This window comes from Pseudopodoces humilis, chromosome 1, assembly GCF_049639895.1.
Source record: "Pseudopodoces humilis isolate 2021_Gansu_Grassland_sample_001 chromosome 1, ASM4963989v1, whole genome shotgun sequence".
NCBI classification, from domain to species: domain Eukaryota; kingdom Metazoa; phylum Chordata; class Aves; order Passeriformes; family Paridae; genus Pseudopodoces; species Pseudopodoces humilis.
The window spans coordinates 108,766,395-108,787,308 of NC_142200.1; the positions used below are offsets into that span (position 1 = coordinate 108,766,395).

Here is a 20,914-nt window from a genome sequence, read left to right on the forward strand (position 1 = left end):
ACACAACTTCTTAGGTGCATGTATGTATATGTGATACTCATCTATTAATGTACATAAAATACTACTCCTCCATAAACCTGTTCTGAGAAGAAACATTTCCACTTTAAAATTAGTGTTTTATTACTAAATTCAAGAGACCCAGAAGGTGACAAGGTCAGATGGTACATTTCAGAGCTACACTGCAGTGTGGGAACATAAGCAGAGGAAGGCTAAACCACAGCGTTTAAAATCCTGTTTAAAAAATCAGTTTAAAAAACTGATTCCAGTAAAGATACATTTAATTCAGACACTGAGCACCAGGAGCCTTTAGCTCAATTTTCATTCATCAGCTGGATGAAGTTAAAACTATGCAGTTAAATCCAATAAAAAAGAGGAAAAATGTCACACAAAACTTTAAAAACAAAAACCCAAAATTAACAATCTACTTACTTTCCCCTCCATGAATGTTTTGTTGTGTAGAAACAAGCAAGATCTCTGTTTTCTCTAATTATATTCATTCTGTGCCAACACCTGAAAACAAAGGAGACATCCTGTTAGCACTCAGGATTCTTATTTAAAACCAAAGTTCATTAATCATCAATATGCTTCGAGACAAAAAGACTTTGTTTTTAAATTTATCTTTACCAAACAATACATGGACCAAGTTACACAAGAATTATTAGTTTCTTCACTGCATTTTTTACACTAGCTACTCCTTAACAGTACCAGGTTCCAGTAAGTTATACCCTATTTGTCATATTACAATCACTCTACTTTCACTGCACCTTTGCACATTCAAATTCAAGTATATTTTATGTCATCTCCAAAATACTTTATTCCTGAAAATTGTATGATATAAAATTATTTGAGTAGCCTCTCTACCTGTAACTCCAGCTAAACCAAAGTCCTACTGCAATTCTGAAATAAACAGTAAGGAGATACCTGGATACATTGAACAGTTTGTTTTCCAGTCTGAAACAGAATTTGAGGTTGAGAAACTTACTTACTAGCTAAGCATTGTGAGAGCATTAAAGAGCTGACTAAGTACCATTCATGTGCTGTAAAAATTTATGCAATCTCACCACTAACATCCTGACATGCTTATTTCATACAGGAATATCTATTCCCTAAACACACACGGAGGAATTTTGTGAAACTTGCCTAAAACTGCTCAAGTGGATCATTGCTTTAGGAGCTGCTAAGTTCTAAGGAATGCTTCTAAATACTCCTATTTTCAATGCCTGAAACAAATGCATGTTGAGTAGCTAGGAAATTCATTTCCCTTTTATTTCACAATGTTGTCATTGCATATACAAGGAACTTAGGCAGACATTCCCCGATAAAGTACAGGAGTGAAGTTGTCACTCTCCATTTACTGCTACAGCATTAGCTTTATTTTCAAATGTGTTAAATCAGGTTTCCCTGTTACTGATTGAAGACTGGTACTACTCGCAGGTTCGCACCAGTAACACAGTGGCATCCCCAAAACATCACACACTAACTCTGGCCTGAAAGAACACAGCTTGCCTGAAGCAACTCCCAAGTAACCCAATCCCAGTCAGTACCCCACTGAAAGTTAGATAACAACCCATTATCTTTTTACATCTGCTTGACTTGGCAAAGAAAGATTTCTTCTTTTGAGATGGATGCCCTGTAACATTAGCTCATTGGTTATTTTCTTTCTGAACAAAGGCTGTAGCAGTTATGGAGTCATAAGCATGAAGAACGGAAAACCTGCTCCAAATGAACTCTAGAATTCCTTCCCTCAGGTGAAGAACCAGCACAATCATCACTACCTACTGAAGGAAATTTGAGGTACTGCCTCTGGGAAGCGAGAACAGTATTTACGTGTTTCAGTGACTCAGTCTTTGAGTCAAATCTTCAAAGCTAATATGCCAATGACTTGTGGCAACTTAAATTCTCTAAAGCCAGTCTTTGGAAACAAAGTTTTATGAGGGGCAGGATATTCAACAGAATTATTGCAACTGACTGCTGCAATCATCTACCTGGACCTGGCATCAGCCTGACATCCTGCCCCTAAACTGAAGTAACACAGATTTGACACAGACCACTCAGTGGATAGGGAGTTGTATGGAGGGTTGCACTCAAGGAGTTGCAGTCAATGGCTCAATGTTAATGTGGTAATAGTGACAACTGGCATTCCACAGGGGTCAAGATTGAGACTGGCACTGTGTTAACATCTTTGTCAGAGATATGGACAGCAGACTCTCTACAAGTTTGTTGATGACATCAAGCAGTGGTGCCATCGACAGGCAGGAGGGAAGGGATGACATCTAAAGAGACTCTGACAGGTGCAAGAGGTAGGTCTGTGCCAACCTCACAAAGTTCAATAAGGCCACATGCAAGACCCTGCACGTGGGCCGGGCCATCCCAAGCACAAATACAAGCTTGGTGGAGAATGGCTTGAAAGCAGTCCTGAGGGGGATTTGGGTGTGCTGGTTGATCAGAAATTTGACACAACCCAGCAATGTGCACTCACAGCCCAGAACCACATTCTAAGTTGCACCAAACAAAAACTGGCCAGCAGGCCAAGAGAGGTGATTCTTCTGCTCTGCTCTTGTGAGACCCCACCTGCAGTACTGTGTCCAGCTCTGGGGCTCCCAACATAAGAATGACCTTTTGGAGTGAGAACCTCACATCTTTTGGAGTGAGTCTAGAGGAGAGCCACAAAGATGGCCAGGGAGGGAGCTGGAACACCACTCCTATGGAGACAGGCTGAGACCTGGGGCTGTGCAGCCAGGAGAAAAGGCAGCTCCAGGGAGAACTTAGAACAGCCTTCCAGTACCTAATGGGACCTACAAGAAAGCCAGCAGAGCTTTCTGCATGTAGTGACAGGACACAGTGACAACTTTAAACTGAAAGAGGGGAGGGTTAGGCTGGATGTTAGGATTAAATTATTTATTGTGAGGATGGTGAGGCACTAGAACAGGTTGCCCAGAGAAGTTCTGGACACCCCATTACACCAGTCCTGGAAGTGCTCAAGGCCAGGTTGGATGGGTCTTGAGCAATTTGGTCAAGTGAAAAGTGTTCCTGCCCATGCCAGCAAGGTTGGAACTAGATAATCTTTAAGGTCCTTTCCCACCCAAAGCATTCTATGATTACTCCTTAAGTTCTCCTTTCTGCTTGGTTTAAGAACTATTATTATTATTATTACGATGTATAAGAATCAAAACAATATGCTATATCCAAACTACACTGATCTTACTATACAGCAGCACACTTTAGATCTGGTAGTTTTGTTTTAAAGTTATCTTAGAAAGCAACATGCCATATATGCAACCTCTCTTTTTTCAAACTCTCTTCATGCCTCTCTTTCAAAGCCATTTTCTTGACATTGACTAAAGTATTAGTAAAACTAAAGTAAGATGCTTATAACAAGACTAGCTCCACTAAGCACAGGATTAAAAGATCTATTTATCTGTAATTCCATTTTCACCAATACCAGACTCCTGACCCAGAGGTCTCCCAAACCTAAACACCACTTGCTCTAGAGTATTTAAAGCAAGATGTTTTCAGTGTTGCAAATATCTACTCCTAATAATACAAAAGTAAGAAACACTCATTTATAAGCTACCAGCAGTTCCAGTATTTTTAACACTAGCATCTCACTAGAATCAGGATACTGATGCATGAAGTATTGTACCTGAAACGCAAGTGATGAATTCACCAGACTGCTTTTTTGTTTAGATGAAAACCAATAAAATAATTTAGCTTTGATGCTTTATTCACAGTTCTGGGCAGCGATTGCAACCATCCCTCCCACTGAGGAGACTTACCACAGGGGCAATATATGCCCAAGTCTACTAACAATTAATTCTTGTACACATTTTCCAGCAGTTTAACAGAGAAAAAAGGCAAACAATAGCTTAGTGTTCTGAGCTGCTGTGGTAAAGCCCAGCAATTATTTTCCAGTTGTCTTTGATTCCACAGTAATAGCAAGATGAAAAAAATACTTCATACCAAAGGCAAAGATATTTCAGAAGAAACCAAGTTCTCTTCCTTTACACATTCCAGCAGAACCAGTGTGGCATCCCTCTTGTACTATCTACAGTATCTACAGTGTGATACACTGTAATTTTAGCACCTAAGACTAAGTTTAACCATTGACTTTGCAGAATAGATCAGCCATTACCATTAATCAAGTATTGCCAGTGTAAGCTATAGTGGCCTCCTCAGTTACATATTAATTTCCTAAAATATGACAACATTCTTGTTACCTTTACCTCTTCTTCCTGCATTCAATAGAGCTTTAAAAAGTTGACTGATTTAACATAAAAATTGAGTGAAATTTGTTATCTCACTCATAAAAGCATCCAGGACAATAAAGCACTAACTAGAGCAATCATCTTAATGTTCTGGGGTACCTAGGAGTAGAAATATCACAACTTCAAAGGTTATTTTGAATACTTTGTAGCACAGCTATTGCATATCCTATACTGATGGTTTTCAAAGGTTTGATACTAGATAAACACCCAGATGTTCTATTTCCACTGGAGCAGAGGCAAAACCTACTTTGAAAGTAGCAGTTTGTAAATGCGATTTGCTTGGTTGAGAGTGGGCATGCTGAATGCAGACTGTAGTTAATCCAAGAATTCTGCAGGCAAAGTGTGGTCAACAACTTGCAACTTCTTTTGGGAGCCCAACTAAGGCACTCTCCAAAATAGCCTCCCGATATTCTAATCAGCTTTTTCACAGGACTGAAGTTGAACAATACTTTCCTATTTGGTTCCTGTAGTACTGTAAATAGCAGTGAAATGGCTTTAGGGGACGAGCTGAAACCACATTTTCGTGTGCCTCATGTACCAGAAATAGCAACCCCTTAAACTAAAGGGCCTGAACTGCTTTCAGGACTCCCCCTGCCTCAGAGTTTAAGCTACACAGCATCATAGAATAGTTTGAGTTGAAAAGGACCTTTTATACAAGTAGGTATATTACACAAGCTATATTCAACTTGCATGCACTTTCCACTTTTCCAGGATTTCACATTCTTTAGACAAAAGTACCATCTGGGAAAACAATCTATTTCAGGAAACCGAGACAAGTCAGTCCCAAACCAGCACTTGTGGAGTCAGAAGAAAAACTGTGACCTTGCAGACATCAAAGCAATAAGCACAGCTGTAATTACATGTACGTTTCCTTCGATTTATTGAATAAATTGAAGTTTGAACAGTCAGAAGTTCAGACATGGGTTCAAAGTTTGGTGCCGAATTCAGATTTCAGTTTTTTCCTGATGACATTATCTCTCTATTATTACAAAGCCTCAATATCTTTCTTAAATGAAAGGTAGGATTCAGAGCCCCACACAGGATTATTATTCTCTTCTACTGCAAGGAGGAGTAAAAGAAATGCTGATAAGAAACTGAGATTTCTTGGGCAAAAGAAAAAGAGAAATGCAGATAAGAAACCTTGATTTTGTTTTAAAGGTTTCTTCCAGCATGGCTGAATACAAGCTAAAGTTCCTGGAAAGTCTTTACTACACAGGGACAGATACTCATAGCAAGCTCAAGTGTGACTTTTCTGAGAAATAGAAGACATACTTGTGAGCATAAAAACAGGAACCAACTGAAAAGAAATGAGAGCAAAGCACTAAAAAAAACCCTAAGTTTCTGTTATTCTGTGGTTCTACATACCTGACTGCTAGCTTAAAGGCCTGGAGCCTGATTTCCAGTCATCTACACCTCTGTAGCTTTAAATTTATTATTTAAGTAAGTGAGTTTCTCTGCACTGAAATGTTTTAGCTGTCTACATTTCAGCCTCCTCTTTCATTGCTGTGGTCACTAACTGGCAGAGTTTTGACTTCAAACAGACTCTTTCTAACAAGCATTAAGTTTTCCTCTTCCTTGAACAGTACTCTTTTCCTAAAGTACTACAGCCTAATAAGCTGTAGAAACAGATTTCATCTGTAGTGTAGGAACTCCCAGTCCTTTCTGTAAGAGGGAAAGGAGATAAGACCCACCAGATCTTTAAAAGAAGCTACATGCAACCTGCCTCAGTGATAGCAGCAATCCCACCTTTAGTGGCCCACGACAGAAATAGGCTGAGAATCTCAGCCTTACTGCTACATAAATGATAGTGACAACATTCGAGTCCATCCCCCAGGTGTCCCATTCCCTCACTAAGGACCAGTATAATGGATAAGAAAAAGCGTGGAAGACTCTGGTTCACTGGTAAAGCAGAATGCTAATATAAATTTAAAAGGAAACCAATCTGATTAACCAGCTAGACAGGTGAGTATCAGAACAAAAGTGTGTACACTAACTAAGGGAAGGAAGAAAAAAGAAATGTTCCTTTAAGTCATAGTTCAGCAATCCTGTCATATTTCTTCAGAATAATGTTCTGTTTTACTAGTGCAGCAAGACAGTTGTTAAATTTTTTTGACCCGAGAATAGTTTTTTGGAAGCAAATCAGGAAGCTAAGCAGTTGAAGGTTAACACTTCAAGATATGGTTGAATGCCAGCAGAAGAATTATTAAGTCAGTAAGTTTCACTTACTGAGGTTCAAACAAGTCAAAAGCAAAGTCACCTCCTCAGTATGAAAAACAGATCTTTGCTTTAAAGACCAAGCCTCAGCATAACACTTAAAATCTGGAAATACAAAGTGATTCAGTCCCTCAGGACAAATATGTGTTTGGAAACTATGAAAAATGCCACATGACACCCACAGGAGCAAGCAATACATACGAAATAAATCTTTTTAAAAATGTGTTCCAACAAGGCTAAAATACAAGGTTAAAGTTCCCGGAAAGTCTATACCACCCGGATAGAAATACAGCTCTGTCTCCAAACACTCAGATATCTGCTCCAAGTGGAAAAAACTCTCAGTAATAATAGAAAGGCGCCAGTAACTTCTAGCTAAGTGTTTTGGCACTTGGCTGCCTATAGTAGGCAGGAATTAGACCAAGCTGCATATATATGAAATGAAGTAGGCTAGAGCCAAGCATAATTTTCACATCTGTAATGCTGGTCCTGTTATTTTGATTTTATTCATCAGACTGTAGAGTAACTCCTAAGTCAGTCCTAAAATGAAACTCAAGTCACTAGTAGTTCCTTCAATAGCCTCCTCCTTTTCAACATATCTCACTACATGCAAGTAGCCTATGCAGACAAATCTAGTAATCAACAACAAAAAAAAGACTTCACCTTCAGAGAACTTAAATTCTAAACAAGGACTATTTTCTGAAATGCAGTATTAGCTAACCAGTGCTAAGTAACATGAAACAAGCACTTGTCTTTTCAATTTCATTTACTCCAACCATCACAGATCTTATTCATGAAAGAGCAAAGGAGAAAAAGGGAAAACACATTTCAGATTAGATTAACTTCAAAAGCAGCCACACAGCAGAGATTAAGTGCATTCACAGGAAGTCTGTGAATAAACTTCTGGGCCTATGTTTCCCCCCTAGCAGAATGCTCAAACAGTCCCTCAGCTTGAGAGCACTAAGCCAAAAAGAGAAAAAAGATCTCTCCCTCCCAAACTGAAGTGCTAAGACAACCTTTCTATGGCCCAGAACCCAGCCCTCAGTAGAGGCACAGCTATGAAGGCACAAACTTCACACCACAAGACAGGAAAATCTATCCCAAAGACTGCTGGCAGCTCACCGCAGACAGAAAACCATCCAATATGACTACTTGTTTCGACTTTCAGAAAACAAAAAGCAAGCTAAAAGCATACATGGAAGAAATTCAAAAGCTCTTGGAAAAATAAGAACATTAAGGGTAGATTTACTGAAAGATGCATTTACTTCTGCTCATGGTCTTCAGGCATACTGTTAGCACTCAAAAAAGAAACAAAATCTCATCTATGTGAAAGCGTATCTCCACCACATCTCTCCCACCCTTCATAAATTATTTCCCAAAGCATCTCCTGACGGGTATATTTTGATCTAAGGGCAAGAGGAGAAAAATAACGTTCCTTTTGCTTAAATAGACACATCAATACTCTTCTAATAAAGAGGACAAATTCTGCCCGGCGGCTACAGAAGCCGCATCAGGTGCGGGGCATGCCGAGCGAAGCACCGGGCAGGCTGAAGCTGGAGAACAACCCCAGCCCTCTCCTCTGCTCGGACACAGGAAGCGAAGCGGCTGGTGACAGGTAGCACACTGGGGACGCCCGCTCACAGCCCCAGGCCCCTCACGGCTGGGGCAGGAGCGGGCAGCATCAGCCCCCGGGCGGCAGAGCGAGCGCGAGCGCTGCCCCAGCCCCGACCCCGCGGGTCAGGCGCGCCCCCCGCCCGCCCAACCCACCCGGCCCCGAGCACCGCCCGGGACCGTGGAAGGAGGCGGGGGCTGCTGCCGCCGCCCCCTCACCTCCCCCGCCGCTGGCATTTACCTGGCCGGGGAGCCCGCGCTGCCCGGACCTGCCCCCACCAGCAATGCGCTTCCCCGGCGATAAGGGCGAAGGGGCACCGAGCGAAGCTCTCACCCCTCACCCTCCGGCCAGCCGGGCGGGCGGCAGCCGCTACACCGCTCCCACTGCCTCAGAGACTGGCTCTGGAGCCCGCCATCTTCGCTCGGGCAGCGAGACCGCCCCCTCGGCGCAGCCGCCGTGCGGCCCGGGGCCGTCACGGGACGCGGTCACCTGATGTGCTCCGCGCTGCCTACCCCCTTCCCGCCGCCCGCCCGCCCGCCCTCCCTCCTTCCTTCCTACCCTCGCCCCTTGCCCTGCCCTGCCCTGCCTTGTTCTGCCGGGAACCGGCATGGCTCCCTGCGCAGGCGCCGCGCAGCCGGGGGGCAAAGTGTCCCCCGCGCCCGCCTTGCGCGTCGCCTCAGGACTGACAGTGACCGGTGGGGTCCTGCCCGAGCGTCTCCAGGCCGTGAAAGGCGCGTTGAACTGTTAAAAAGCCAGAGTACGCTGTTTAATTATGCACATTACTTACGTGGCCTTAAAAGCCATGTTAAAATGCCACATTAAGGCTGCGGAGACTGAATCACTGATTTATGTGGTTGGCTAACTGCCCTCCACGTTTGTTACTGGACTCTTGAGCTCCCCGTCAACTTCCCTATATTCTGCACCAGATGTAAGGTTTCCCAAAAATGTTGTGAACTACGGCAGCATTGTAACACGAGCTCCTTAAAATGCCTACTGAATGGCATAAATATTTCGAATATTTTTAAATTACTTGCATTAAAATACTATGGCCTTTCCCTTAAAACACTGTCATTAAAGTCTGCAGATGAAGAGTGAAATGAGGAAAAAACAGTAAGTGGAACTATCTTGCAGAAAAAAAAAAAAAAAAAGATCAAAATCTCAGGTGTTAAATTTTTAAAATATCCTTAAATATCCTTTTCATCATCATACGGACTCTTAAGAAACAGCATGTACCTGAGTCGGGAGGTTGGATATCAGGGGAAAGATTTTCATCCAGAGCGTGGTCGGATACTGGAACAGCAGGGAAGTGGTCACAGCACCAAACCTGAAAGAGCTCAAGAAGATTTTGGACAATGCTCTTGGGCATATGGTGTGATTCCTGGGGTGTCCTGTGCAGGGCTGGGAGTTAGTCAATGATCCTTGTGGTTCCCTTCCAACTCAGGGTATTCTGTGATTCTATGACAAACTATCTGTCTTATATGTTGCTTAAGATATTTAAATACTAGTCAGTCATCCTTTTGATGAATCTAGTCCTCTGAATCTGGGGCACTGTGATGAAATAGCACTGATGGGAAAATAACAGTACTTTGGGGAAGCTGATAAATTGCTTTTGGTTACAGAACTTCAAGAGAGGAAAAAAAAAGATTTAATGTTTTATTAATATACTAGGAATTGTAGGACTAATTTTAGAGGGAGGTCATATGATTCAGAAGAGTTTCTTTGAGCACATGGAAGAGTTTTTGGACAGGTTTGGAGTGATTTCTGGGTTTGTTGATTAGTTGGCTCAGAGGGTTTTTGGTTCAGGGGTGTTGATTTTGTTTCAGTACTTATTTTACGTTGTTAATATAGGTAGGTAAAGTACATCAAATAAAACAGCAGTTTGTTAGCTGTTTATTACTTAGAAACAAAGAATGACACTTGCATAATGAAATCGATGTAAAAAAGTAGTAATTGATGTTTTTGTGGATGAATTTTAATCTGAAAGCAGAGATTATATTTCAGTGTATTTATTCAGCTCAAGCTAGTATTTCAGGAACTGTGTTTTCCTCTAGTTTTGGACATGCCCTTGCATAAGTAGTGGTATTAACTTTTGATCTAATGCAAGCAACTGATGAAAGGAGGATGCATTAAGACAGAGAAAATTTGAGAGATAGTGAAATAAGAATTCTGAAATTATTCAGAGAAAAAATGAACAAGGAAGGTGTGTTTAGCAGTTCTTACAGGAAGTTATAGAAATTATATTGTACAACATGGTAGGAAATCTTTCAGAAATTAAAGCAGACCAGGATTTCATTACTGTCTTACTGTAAAGTATGTGTTAAGTTACCTTGTGTGCAGAAAAAATTCTGCTTTGCTTGGTCATTTTTTCTTGTGAGATGATACTACTGGATATTTTTAGAGATAGGATCTAATTTTCTGTTTAACTAAAGGTTTGTGAAAATGCTGGAATACAAAAATTGTATTTTTAACACCTCGAATTTAAAAGTTTGCTGTTTTAATTTAAAAGGAAAGTGAACAAAATCCTCACTCCATTAATGTCAATGGCGGTTTTGTTATTACCTGTGTCTAACACTGGTAATTTAATGTTTTGCCCTTAGTTTTCCTAGTCACTTACAGAATCAGAAATTGTATCAGAGCCATTCCCATTATGAAAATAACAATAGCAAAACACAGGTTTCATGCCTTCTTGGGAGAGAAAATGTTAAATTGCTTCAATCCACTTTGGAGAAGCAAAACCAAGTTTAGTTCTTCCAGATCTTTCACTTGAAGTACTCCAAATGTCAATCTGACCTTGTCCATTTAAATGCTTCCATTTGCAAAAGAGTTCAGGCCATCTCCAGTCTAGAGAGCAAGGTCTCTCCTTACCACCCAATTACTGATATCTGGAAGGAATGAAGAGTTCTAGTTCACCACTAAATAATTAATAGTCCACTGGCTATTTCTGTGATCAGCACCTATTCTGAAAGACTGTGGTTTAGGATGGCTGAATTCTTCAAGCAAGCTACAGTACAGGTGCTGTAGAGCCAATGCTAAGATTGTCTGCAGCAACAGTAAATATTATGATTTTAAATACAACCTACAATAGCAAAGATCCTATTACTTTTATTGTGGTTTATAGCAATAAAAAAGAACAAGCTTCTACCTAGCCTGCAAGCAGCAAAAGTGGACAAATTAGCTTCCCTTCCTAGTACTGTCTCTAATGGTAGGGCAGAATTCTGGATCCTCTGTTCAGACAAAGAAGAGATTTTTCCACCCTTCCTTGTCTTAGAATAAAACAAGTTCCTGCTAGTTACTCTCTTACTTAACTTTCAGTGTTGGAGGGTGCAGGACCATCCACTCTAAGGTCAACTGCTGTTTTTCTGCCATGAAGTAATGGGGATCTTCTTAGAGATTGGATCTAAGAGATATACCTCAGCTTAATATTAATTTAGAATAACAAACAGAAAATATGCTAAATAATTTTAATTTTTAGATGACCAAATAACAATAACAGTAATCCTTTGATGACTAATTATAGTACTTGACTGAGAAGGGATAACAGAAAGATTTTGAATGGAGGGAAGCAAATGTAAAAGTCACATATAAATCTAATTAAGTAACATGCCTTTGGAAACCTCTGTCCTGGATCTTGTCTCTTTTACTGCAAAATTGTTGTAAATGGCAAAATGCGGGTTACACAGAGGGCCTTCTGGAAATCAGACCCACATTCCTGCATCAATCTTTGTTCTATTCTTTGTTATCCTGAAGATGCATTAAGACTATGCTGACAATCTGCCAGCTGTTCAAAGCTCACATCAAATTTTTATGTATCTTGACATATTTTATCTAAAAATAAATGCAGATAATAATGATAATTTATCTTCTCTGTGACATCAATTAACAGGTATCTTTTGCATGCTCCCCGTTAATAATTCTATATTTCCTGATAGACTCATTAAATGATGACTTGTTTGTTATCTTAGCTAATAGCTTGATAATAACTGTAGCCTGAGCTAATTAACTTTGTGATAAATTTTGGTAAATTATTAATAAGTATCTTCAATACAGTAATGCATTCCAATCTGTATTCATATTCATAGCATTCCTCCAATAATTCCTCTTCTGTTTGGATAATCCTTTCATTTGGCATCGGCCTATGTGCAGTAAATACTCACATATTAACTTTTGATCTCTTAATCCATCTATACCGTTGTATAACCTGGTCTTTTTGGTTAGTCTTTTGAAGATAATCTACAAATTATCTTTTATCTCTTTTACCTTCCAATAGATAAGTTCCAAGTTGCAATTTAGTCTTAGTAGTTTACGTGGGTACATCTGGTGTAAGAAAAGTGGATGTAACAGATTTGCTTAAAATCTCAAATGTCATTCATAGTAGAAATAATCTTTTCATGGAACTAAATAGTGGTGCACAATGATGTAACAATTCCTAATGAAGTTACACTGTTTAAAAAAATGCATGGTTGTATTTTTTCAAAGGAAAATGTAAAGGAGAAATGTATTGTTTACTGCATGTAGAACAAAATAATGACCAATTAATAGAAGAAGCCTTTAACTACATTCACAGTCTTTGACTTAGGTTGTTGAAAAAAAAATGTTGAGGAAAAAAAAAGGTTGTTAAACAAACGAACACATTTGTTCAGTGGGGAAACCTTATAAAATGACAATGAAAATTCCCATATACTTAGTTCATCTTGGGAATGCTTCACCTTAGCATTGCAAGCCTGCTTAAGATAAACTGTTCTTTGAAATATCTAACTCCTATGGACCATTTTGTGATAAAAGGTACTGCTGATGTCCCAACTGATATTTCTTCCTACTGTTGACACACAGTCCATGCAGGCAAGTGCCCTGAAACACAAAGAGGCATTGCAGAAGGAGCAGACTGTGAGGAAGCTTATGTGATGGCTTATGCAAAAAAGAAATTTGAGTTCTGAAAGAGCAGAACTGGCCAGTGTGGTAGGAGTGGGTTTTGCACATGGAACTCATGGGATGGACAACATATTGAGCAACTGAGGGCGAAGGAGAGTAATCAGTCAGCTTCTGTAAGTTAGACCTGGAAACTGGGAAGATAGGCAGAGCTGTGAGGCTATGATTTTTGAAAATTTTACTCTGAACAGAAGAAGTGCATATGTAGGGACAAGAGAACTTTTTCTCAAGAGAACTGATACAGGCAACTCACAGAAGAGGGAAAGCACAAGGAGAAGAAATACTTATCTGGCCTAGCAAAACATTGTTAATGATAGAAATAGCTGAGAAGAAAGACTGGGAATGTCTAGGAAGGAGACAGGGATTGATCTGAGGAATAGAATAGGATGATAGAAAGATTCAAATGTAGAAGTAAGGAGTGGGAGAAAGGGCTTAGCTGTGCAACAGACTGCAAAAGACAGGACAAAAGAGGCAGTGCCCACAATAGCCTGCTAAACTAGAAAGCACAGTTTTTCTAGGATAACTCAGGCTGAGAAACCTAATGTTCACTGATATTTGACATCCTCTCTAGTGGATCTCAATTTAATTCTGTTGCTAGTTACTCTTAATACAAATCAGATATCTGTGTTGCAGCTCTAGATGTGGTATATAATCCCACATCATAACTGTGGATTTTTAAAATAAACCTAGACAATTATGTATTTACATACATAAGTAACTATACAGTATTGACATTGTAAACCCAAAAGTCTTATTGAGTTAAAAAATTCCAGAAGATTCGGATTGCCTTTGCAAATAATTGCATGCTTGGGTATAATTTTTATCCATGGGAACTTTGCCTTATTCACTCCACAAGATGAAAGGACTCATTGAATCCACATGGATGCTGTGCTGTGTTCTATTCACATTGCTCAGTTGGCTGGCCCAAGATTTATTTAGTGTACACTATACCAGCTCTATTATTCAAGCTTCAGAATATTCAAGCTTACTGATTTCCATATTGGCATTTCTGTGACATTGTTCAGTACACTGAGTGCTCCAGGAATGTGAATTAATTTATTTTCACAACATCCTTCTGCTTCTAATATTTGACTAGTTTAAAAGTACATTAATGCTTCTTTTTCTGTATATTCCTGTGTACAATTTTCAAGTATCCTAAAACAACCTTTAAAGATCATGTGTTTTTTAGCAAAAGCACACTTCTCCTATTAAAAAAAAATAAAATTGCTATGTGATCTCTCCATGTCTCTTTTTATAGACATGAGAACAAAAACAGATGACAATGTACCTTGCAGGCTTATTCAATGTATTGATCTGTGTGACAGTGTGACATGTCAACTTTTATATGTCTTACGTATTTTAGTACATGCTCCAATCTTATAAAATTCATGTACTTAAGACACTGCATTGCCAAGTTCACTGTCAGTTTATTTATTGAAAGTTGATTTTTGTGGAAAGTTAAATTTAAATACTAGTCCTGGAGTAGGAATGCTATTAAATTGAGAAACTGGACAGTGACAGAGTGTATGAAATTTATATTCAGCAATTAGGGTGGCAAAAGAAAAAAATTAAAACGGAAACAAAAACCATCAAAAAAAGCTTTTTGAACACTGAAGTATTTCAGAAGTACAGTAAATTAGTGTGACATTACGAAAATTCAGTCATTGGAATTTTTTGGTAGAACTACTCAGAATCACAGGGAGATTCCTGCAGTGCAGGTATTTAAATTTGGTCATTCAAACCAAAAGGGCTTTTGAAAACCAAGCAATAAGTTCCTGTTGCTTACAAAATACAGTTTTCATCAGCACGAGTTATGAAGGAGTCACTTATATATTCTTGACTCATCACTGCAGCCTGTAGAGCAGTAGGGGAAAAGTAAGTACTAATTCTCTGATTCCATAGCCTGGGGTCAAATCCCAGAATTAGAAATAATGCCCAATGGAAATAATTGTGGACAAAACAATAAACAGGAATTATTAACCTTGCCCATGGTGCCTCAGATGATTCTAAAAGTCTTACTATTTTCAGAGAGCAGGAGATTCTTGAGCATATGCATTTTCATCAAAATTTGTTCATGAAGCACAGAGAAGAACAGTGGAAATTATGATCTTATAACTCGCAGGCCAAGCCATTGAAATTATAGTCTTGTGAGAAAGAATGTGAATCAGAAAGAATATTTCATTTTTCCTTTTTTTCTTTTTTTTAAAGCTTCCCATAGTCCAGTAATATTCTCTTTACCATTTAGAATGGCTGGTAGCTGAGAAATGCAGACTAACCATTTATGAATTAACACCAGCTGTAAGGTGTTATCATAAAAACAAAAGAACATTTTATTGCCTAATAACATTCCTCAGCTAATTAATCTGTGAACAGATCACTACCAATAGTAGCAGCAGCAATGAAAAGGCTTCTGGCTGTTTTTATAACAATTGTTATATATTGGTTTTATAACAATTTAATCTCAAGCATTAACTGTATACCTGTTAGAGACCCCCACCACAATAATAGCTTAATGCCATATATGCATGATCCACAACTAGAACGTATTTTCATGGTGGATTTTACAAAAATGTATTTTGGTTTCATGAACATTCTAAAGTACAACAGAATGCAATTATCTATTTGCTGGAAGACAAGAAATTCCTTGTTAGTTCAAGAGTTGTTTTACTGAGCAGTGTTGAATTTCTCAAAGCATTCAGAAGTTTCATTATGAAATTACACCAGGCACCCCTAGCTCCAGCACCATAGCACAGAAAATGGGATGCCCAACACCTGCTGCTCTCCACATTTTGGATGCTGCTGCTCACTATCTAATCCTGCTCTCCAAAGAAACTGTTTACAACTATTTCAAAAGTTAGTGTAGCTTTGTGTGTATGTGCTTTGTAGTGTACACATCTTACTAGGCTACTTAAGATGCTCTCTCCCCATCCCCTGTCCCTCTTTTGCTATGAAAAACTGGAAATTAACTGTAGTGACTTTGCTTTCAGCTCACTTCAGTCAGAATGCCTAAAAATTGTCAGTGATGGTATTTCAGGCTATATTCCTATATGTAGATTTACATCTTGGTGTAGCTTCCCACAGCAAAGAATGGCACACAAAGACACCCTGTCCCTGCATGGCAGAGCTCGTATGTCACACACTGATGACACAAAGTGCATCTGATTTAATTGATATTTGAACCTGAAACTCCTGATGGAACCAGGAAAAGCCTTGATCCTGGGGGCTGTACCTCCTCCTCAATGCAGGCAGATCTCACATCTGAGAGGCCACGCGCAATTACCCTGCAGTCCTTGACTCTGAATCTCCAAATAACATTGAGGAGCTCACAATGAAAAATAAGGTGATTGAACCCACGGAGGTGGGTGGTATTCCCTATAGGCATATTCTCATCTTTATTGCTCACAGGAAAGAGGTCTCTTTTTATTTATGTGAGAAATGTTTTAAGCTCTCTGTGCAACATCAGTGATCGCTAGTGCTGGTCTGAAGGAGGGTGGGGAATATTCCTAGGCAACACACCCTCTCCTTGGAAGAAGGCTCAGAAGAGATGGGCACAGGTGCTTATAAAGCTCGTGTTATGAGCTATTTAGAGTGATCATCAGATTACATCCACATTAACAACAGAAGGAGGGTGTAGCATATACTGCAGTAGTGCTAAAATGCATTGCAAACCATGGACATAGAGAAACCGATATTTTGCCTTCCTCTGTTATTGAATGACGGCTACAATTTAAGATTGCCGGACGCAGTGAGTCATAAAAAGAGCATCAGTCAGCATGATTTTCAGCCTCTTTCCCATTTCCTGTAATAAGCAGAAGCAGTACTTTGGAAATTTCTGTTTTCTTTTGAGTTGGTAGATATTTTTTCTTAGATCGTTACGGTTTCACCTTCATTTCCCTCATGTTGTTGCTGGTTTCGTTTTTCTCATTATGACCAAATCACTGAGTCCCTTACCAATTTCTCAGTCTTGCAGGGATACTGGTATTTCATATTCTGGTGATGGAAAAAGTATTTCACCCTTAATATCCAGATCACTGGGTCATTTGGCTGAATTAATGGAAGCAAAAGTAGATGAATGTGAGAAAGCACAAGCAGCAAGGCAGAAATGCATGCAGTAAGTTAACACCCCTTCTAGCATCCATTTCAGGCAGTTTATTATCCATATTATTTTCCCACTCTTTTTGCTTTGCTCTGACACAGATCGTGACCATCAAGTGGTATATAAGGCATATGCTGTTGTTTTTAAGCATAAGCATATGGACAGTTATGTAATCTTATTTAGTGCTAGTTTGTTTTTTTGGCCAAATTCCCCTTAACTTCTGCTGTCCTATTTTTAGTTATGGCAGAGAGGCATGTAATAAAAGAAGCTCAAATATATCCTTATTTATACCTCTTAGTTTGTGGAAAATAAAAATTATTATTGTACTATACAAATAAACAAGTTTTGGATAATATGAATTAATCAGCTTTTTGATAAATTAGTTAACAGTTGAGTGAAATTAGCTAGTGTGCTTATTGAATTAGCTGGTCAGCAAGTAAGTGCTATCCACTAGAGAGGAGGGTAGACTAACTTTAAAAATGATTGAACTGTCCCTCAATAGGGATAATGTTATAACAGCCATGAAAGAACCCTGTTCACTATTATAAAATCACATATTTTTTTTGTTTCTGCTTCTGGTCCAAATTGCATTTTGAGAGGAGGAATATCTTCCAATATTGGAAAGTCAAGAATAAAATTCATTAATATATAAGCCAATTTAATAATTGCTTAAGCTTTTTACTGATGGTTTTCACCCACAATCTGCAAAACAAGTGGTTTGTTAGCAAAAAAGGCACTGAGTTCTTTGGGTTTTTTTTACTACTGATCATGTTCAGACTGAATCTTTTTATGAAGAGGTAATTATGTGCATAACACCAGATAAGCTGGTTAATTATTTCTGTGTGAATCTTATCATCTGAAGCAACCTGACCCTTACAAGAAAACTTTTCTCTGCACAAATAAGATTGAGGTCAAGTAAGGTTTAGAGTACTCTATACAGAAATAGACTAAAATTGAATTATTTATTATATTTGAATAAACTAAGATTTTGGTAGTCATTAAGAGAAAATGAAGCATTTAATTAATTTATTTCCTGTTCTTTTCTTATATAAATGTGACTAGCAGTTATGTCTTTGAATAAAATTTGGTTTTCTCTCTGACCAGTGCTTAGAGAGCTGGTGCATCCAGTGTTTGAGGAAAACTAATATAGCTTTTGACAGAAGCACAAAGTGATGACTTGGCACATAGCAGACAAAGGACAAACTGTTCAGTTGTGGCCCTAAATTTACTTTAGTTCAACCAGTAAACAGGGACACAGCATGGACTTTGCTGATTAAAAGCAGAATTAAAAAGCCTGAAGCTGCATTTGACAGTGTTCCAGTTTGTAACCAGCTCAACACATTGGATTCTATTTCCTTTTACTTTGTGGCTTCCGGCATTCCCTCTGCAGAATATTACTGTTTCAGTGTGTGTTTGTGTATTTTCTTCCCGCTAGGAGAATTTATTTCTTCCTCTCGATTTCCTAGAAAGACTTAATACCCCTGCCCAAAATCCAAGATATTTGCAGCTTACTGTATTGTTCTTGTTTCACTGCTCCTGCCTTTACCATCTAGAGGGAACTACCTCTTCCAGCCTTCGCTTAGGTGAGTGCTCTCAGTGTGAGGGATCAGTCAGTGGAACTATGCATGTGTAATGAGTAGTCCCACAGGTGAGGATTTCCAGGAGATGGCTGCAAGGCAAGTGTTTTGCATATCTTATTTTTATCTCATATATACCCTTGTGTGTCCATTCTTTGTGTCTTGTCTGAATGTGCTTCCAGCAGCATTGCTCTGTACTGCAGGAGGCAACACAAAGTTAATTATTAATTTCTGATCATTAACTTCATCTACCTCAAGAAATACCTTTTTAAAATGTGAATACTACTATTAAAAATATAAATCTCTTACAACAATAAATTTGCTTTCAGTGTATCATTATTTTTGTACTTACATTAGTACAAGGTCTTGAGGGAGAATTTGGAAGTGGGTATTTCTTTGCTGAAAATTATTTCTTAAATTTTTACAGTCTTACCCATTAATAGCTTGGGGTTTTAAAATTTTTATGTTGTAGATTTTCCCAGAATTAAAAATACACAAGGTTTCAAACTTGCTAGGCCTTAAACATCAGTTTCTAGAACAAATATGTCTTTTGTTGGTTTTGATAGAGAGCTTGTATCTGTGTGTGGCAACAGTATTGGACTTCAGATAACAAAGTGTTGAAAAATCCCCAACTGAAATTCCCAGTGTTAGGCGAAGTGTCCAAATATAATGGGTTGGATTCATCACTGTAACCAACAAGAGGTAAGAAAATCTTGGCGGAAAGTCTGTGGTCAGCATGGAAATTTAATACAGCACAGCTAAGCCTGTAATCAACAGCAAACTGATCAAAGATGTTTTTCCTCTGTTCTTCCATTTAAGGTGTCAGTTGTATTAGCTGGCTGTGGGAATTAAGCACAGATCAAGATGAGCACAGGCTAACAGAGATCAGAAAAACAATCATCTTTGGAAATTTTGCAGTTGGATATGACTGAATAGAAGTTCTTGTCAGTGAGAAAGAGGATTACAGATTAATCCCTGAGCCAAGTGTAGTAGTGAAGTCTGGTATTTTCTAAGACAGCAAGACCTGCTCATTTGACACTAACTTGCCTATCAACTTTCTGCATATTATCTAGAAGAAAACTGTTAATATCTTTTTTTTATTATTATTTATTTATTTATTTATTTAAATTTATTTATTATTTTATTATTTTTATCTTTTATCTTTTTACTCCTTTAAAACTAAAGTTAGTTCTGGAAGGGCAGAACTGACCTTTTTCCATCCGATGAATGATGATTTTAGCTGCAGATTCAGAAGCATCAGAGTGGGTTAGGTCCCATTTAAAACAAACTTCCTTATGATTTCTTATGATTATGAAAACAGGAATTCTTATGGTAAGTGAGAAGCTGCAAACACCAAGATCTTGTCTAAGCAGTAGGTGGCAGACTGCTCCCAGTAATCCTTAGGAAGTTGTGACCCAGCCCTTAATGCCCACGGGGCTGTAACTAAAGGTGATGAGAAGAGAGATGTAAAGATGGGGAGATTCCCAGGGTTCAAGCAGTTTACCTAACTTCACAGAGCATGCTAGGGATACTCGAGTCAGCACTTGCCAGGCTAGGGGATGTTGCTCCTACACACCCTGTGTTATCAGTTCCTAAAGTAACTGTGGCGGTTACCCTGCCCTGCAGCAGCTGGGTGACCTGGATCTTGTTTTGGATTTGCCACTATTGATGGAAAGCCAGTGCTGTCATGGCTTTGACACCTCTACACAACAGTATGCCTGTAGTTTTGTCACCATTTGGAAATCCCTCTTAACTCCAGAGACCCCAAGGAGTTTTTTAAACAAAATAGAGTTTAATACATGGAATTACATATCTGAGGATGTCTATGGATACACCACAGCCTCTACTGATCTCTACAAACACAGAGTAGTTTCTGAACAGTACCCAAAAAGCTGGGATTCAGTCCTTTGGCAAAACTTTTTTTTTTTTTGTCCTTACTCTTACCCAAATAATTTTAAGGTGGAGCAAATATTTTCTCTTTATAGCAGATTTTATTTTGAGTTTAAATTTACCTTGAGGGGTTTTCCCAATGCCCTGCTGCTAATAATAATTAATTGTATTTAAGGATACACCTTATGCATTGGCTTTGTCTCATATGTTTCATTTCGAGAGAAGTGTGTGGTGCTCACACAAACTGCCTTTCCCATTACACTTGTTTCTTACGGTATTATTTTGCTGACTGTCAGAGACTCTATAAGACATTTCATTACCCACCTAGAACTAGACT

At 38.9% G+C, this 20,914-nt stretch overlaps 1 protein-coding gene across 2 annotated transcripts in view; it reads right to left on the bottom strand.

Moving 5' to 3' along the window:
• Window positions 1-8,515, bottom strand: part of DNAJC13 (DnaJ heat shock protein family (Hsp40) member C13) — a 57,026-nt gene extending 48,511 nt beyond the window's left edge. For both annotated transcript variants that reach the window (XM_005519003.3, XM_014248627.2), the window contains exons 1-2: window positions 8,329-8,515; window positions 430-510 (exon numbers count right to left, since the gene is read on the bottom strand). In XM_005519003.3, coding sequence (XP_005519060.1) covers window positions 430-497 — 68 coding nt within the window. In that variant the 5' untranslated portion in view covers window positions 498-510; window positions 8,329-8,515. The remainder of the gene's footprint in view (window positions 1-429; window positions 511-8,328) is intronic.
• Between the last annotated feature and the right edge of the window lie 12,399 nt (window positions 8,516-20,914).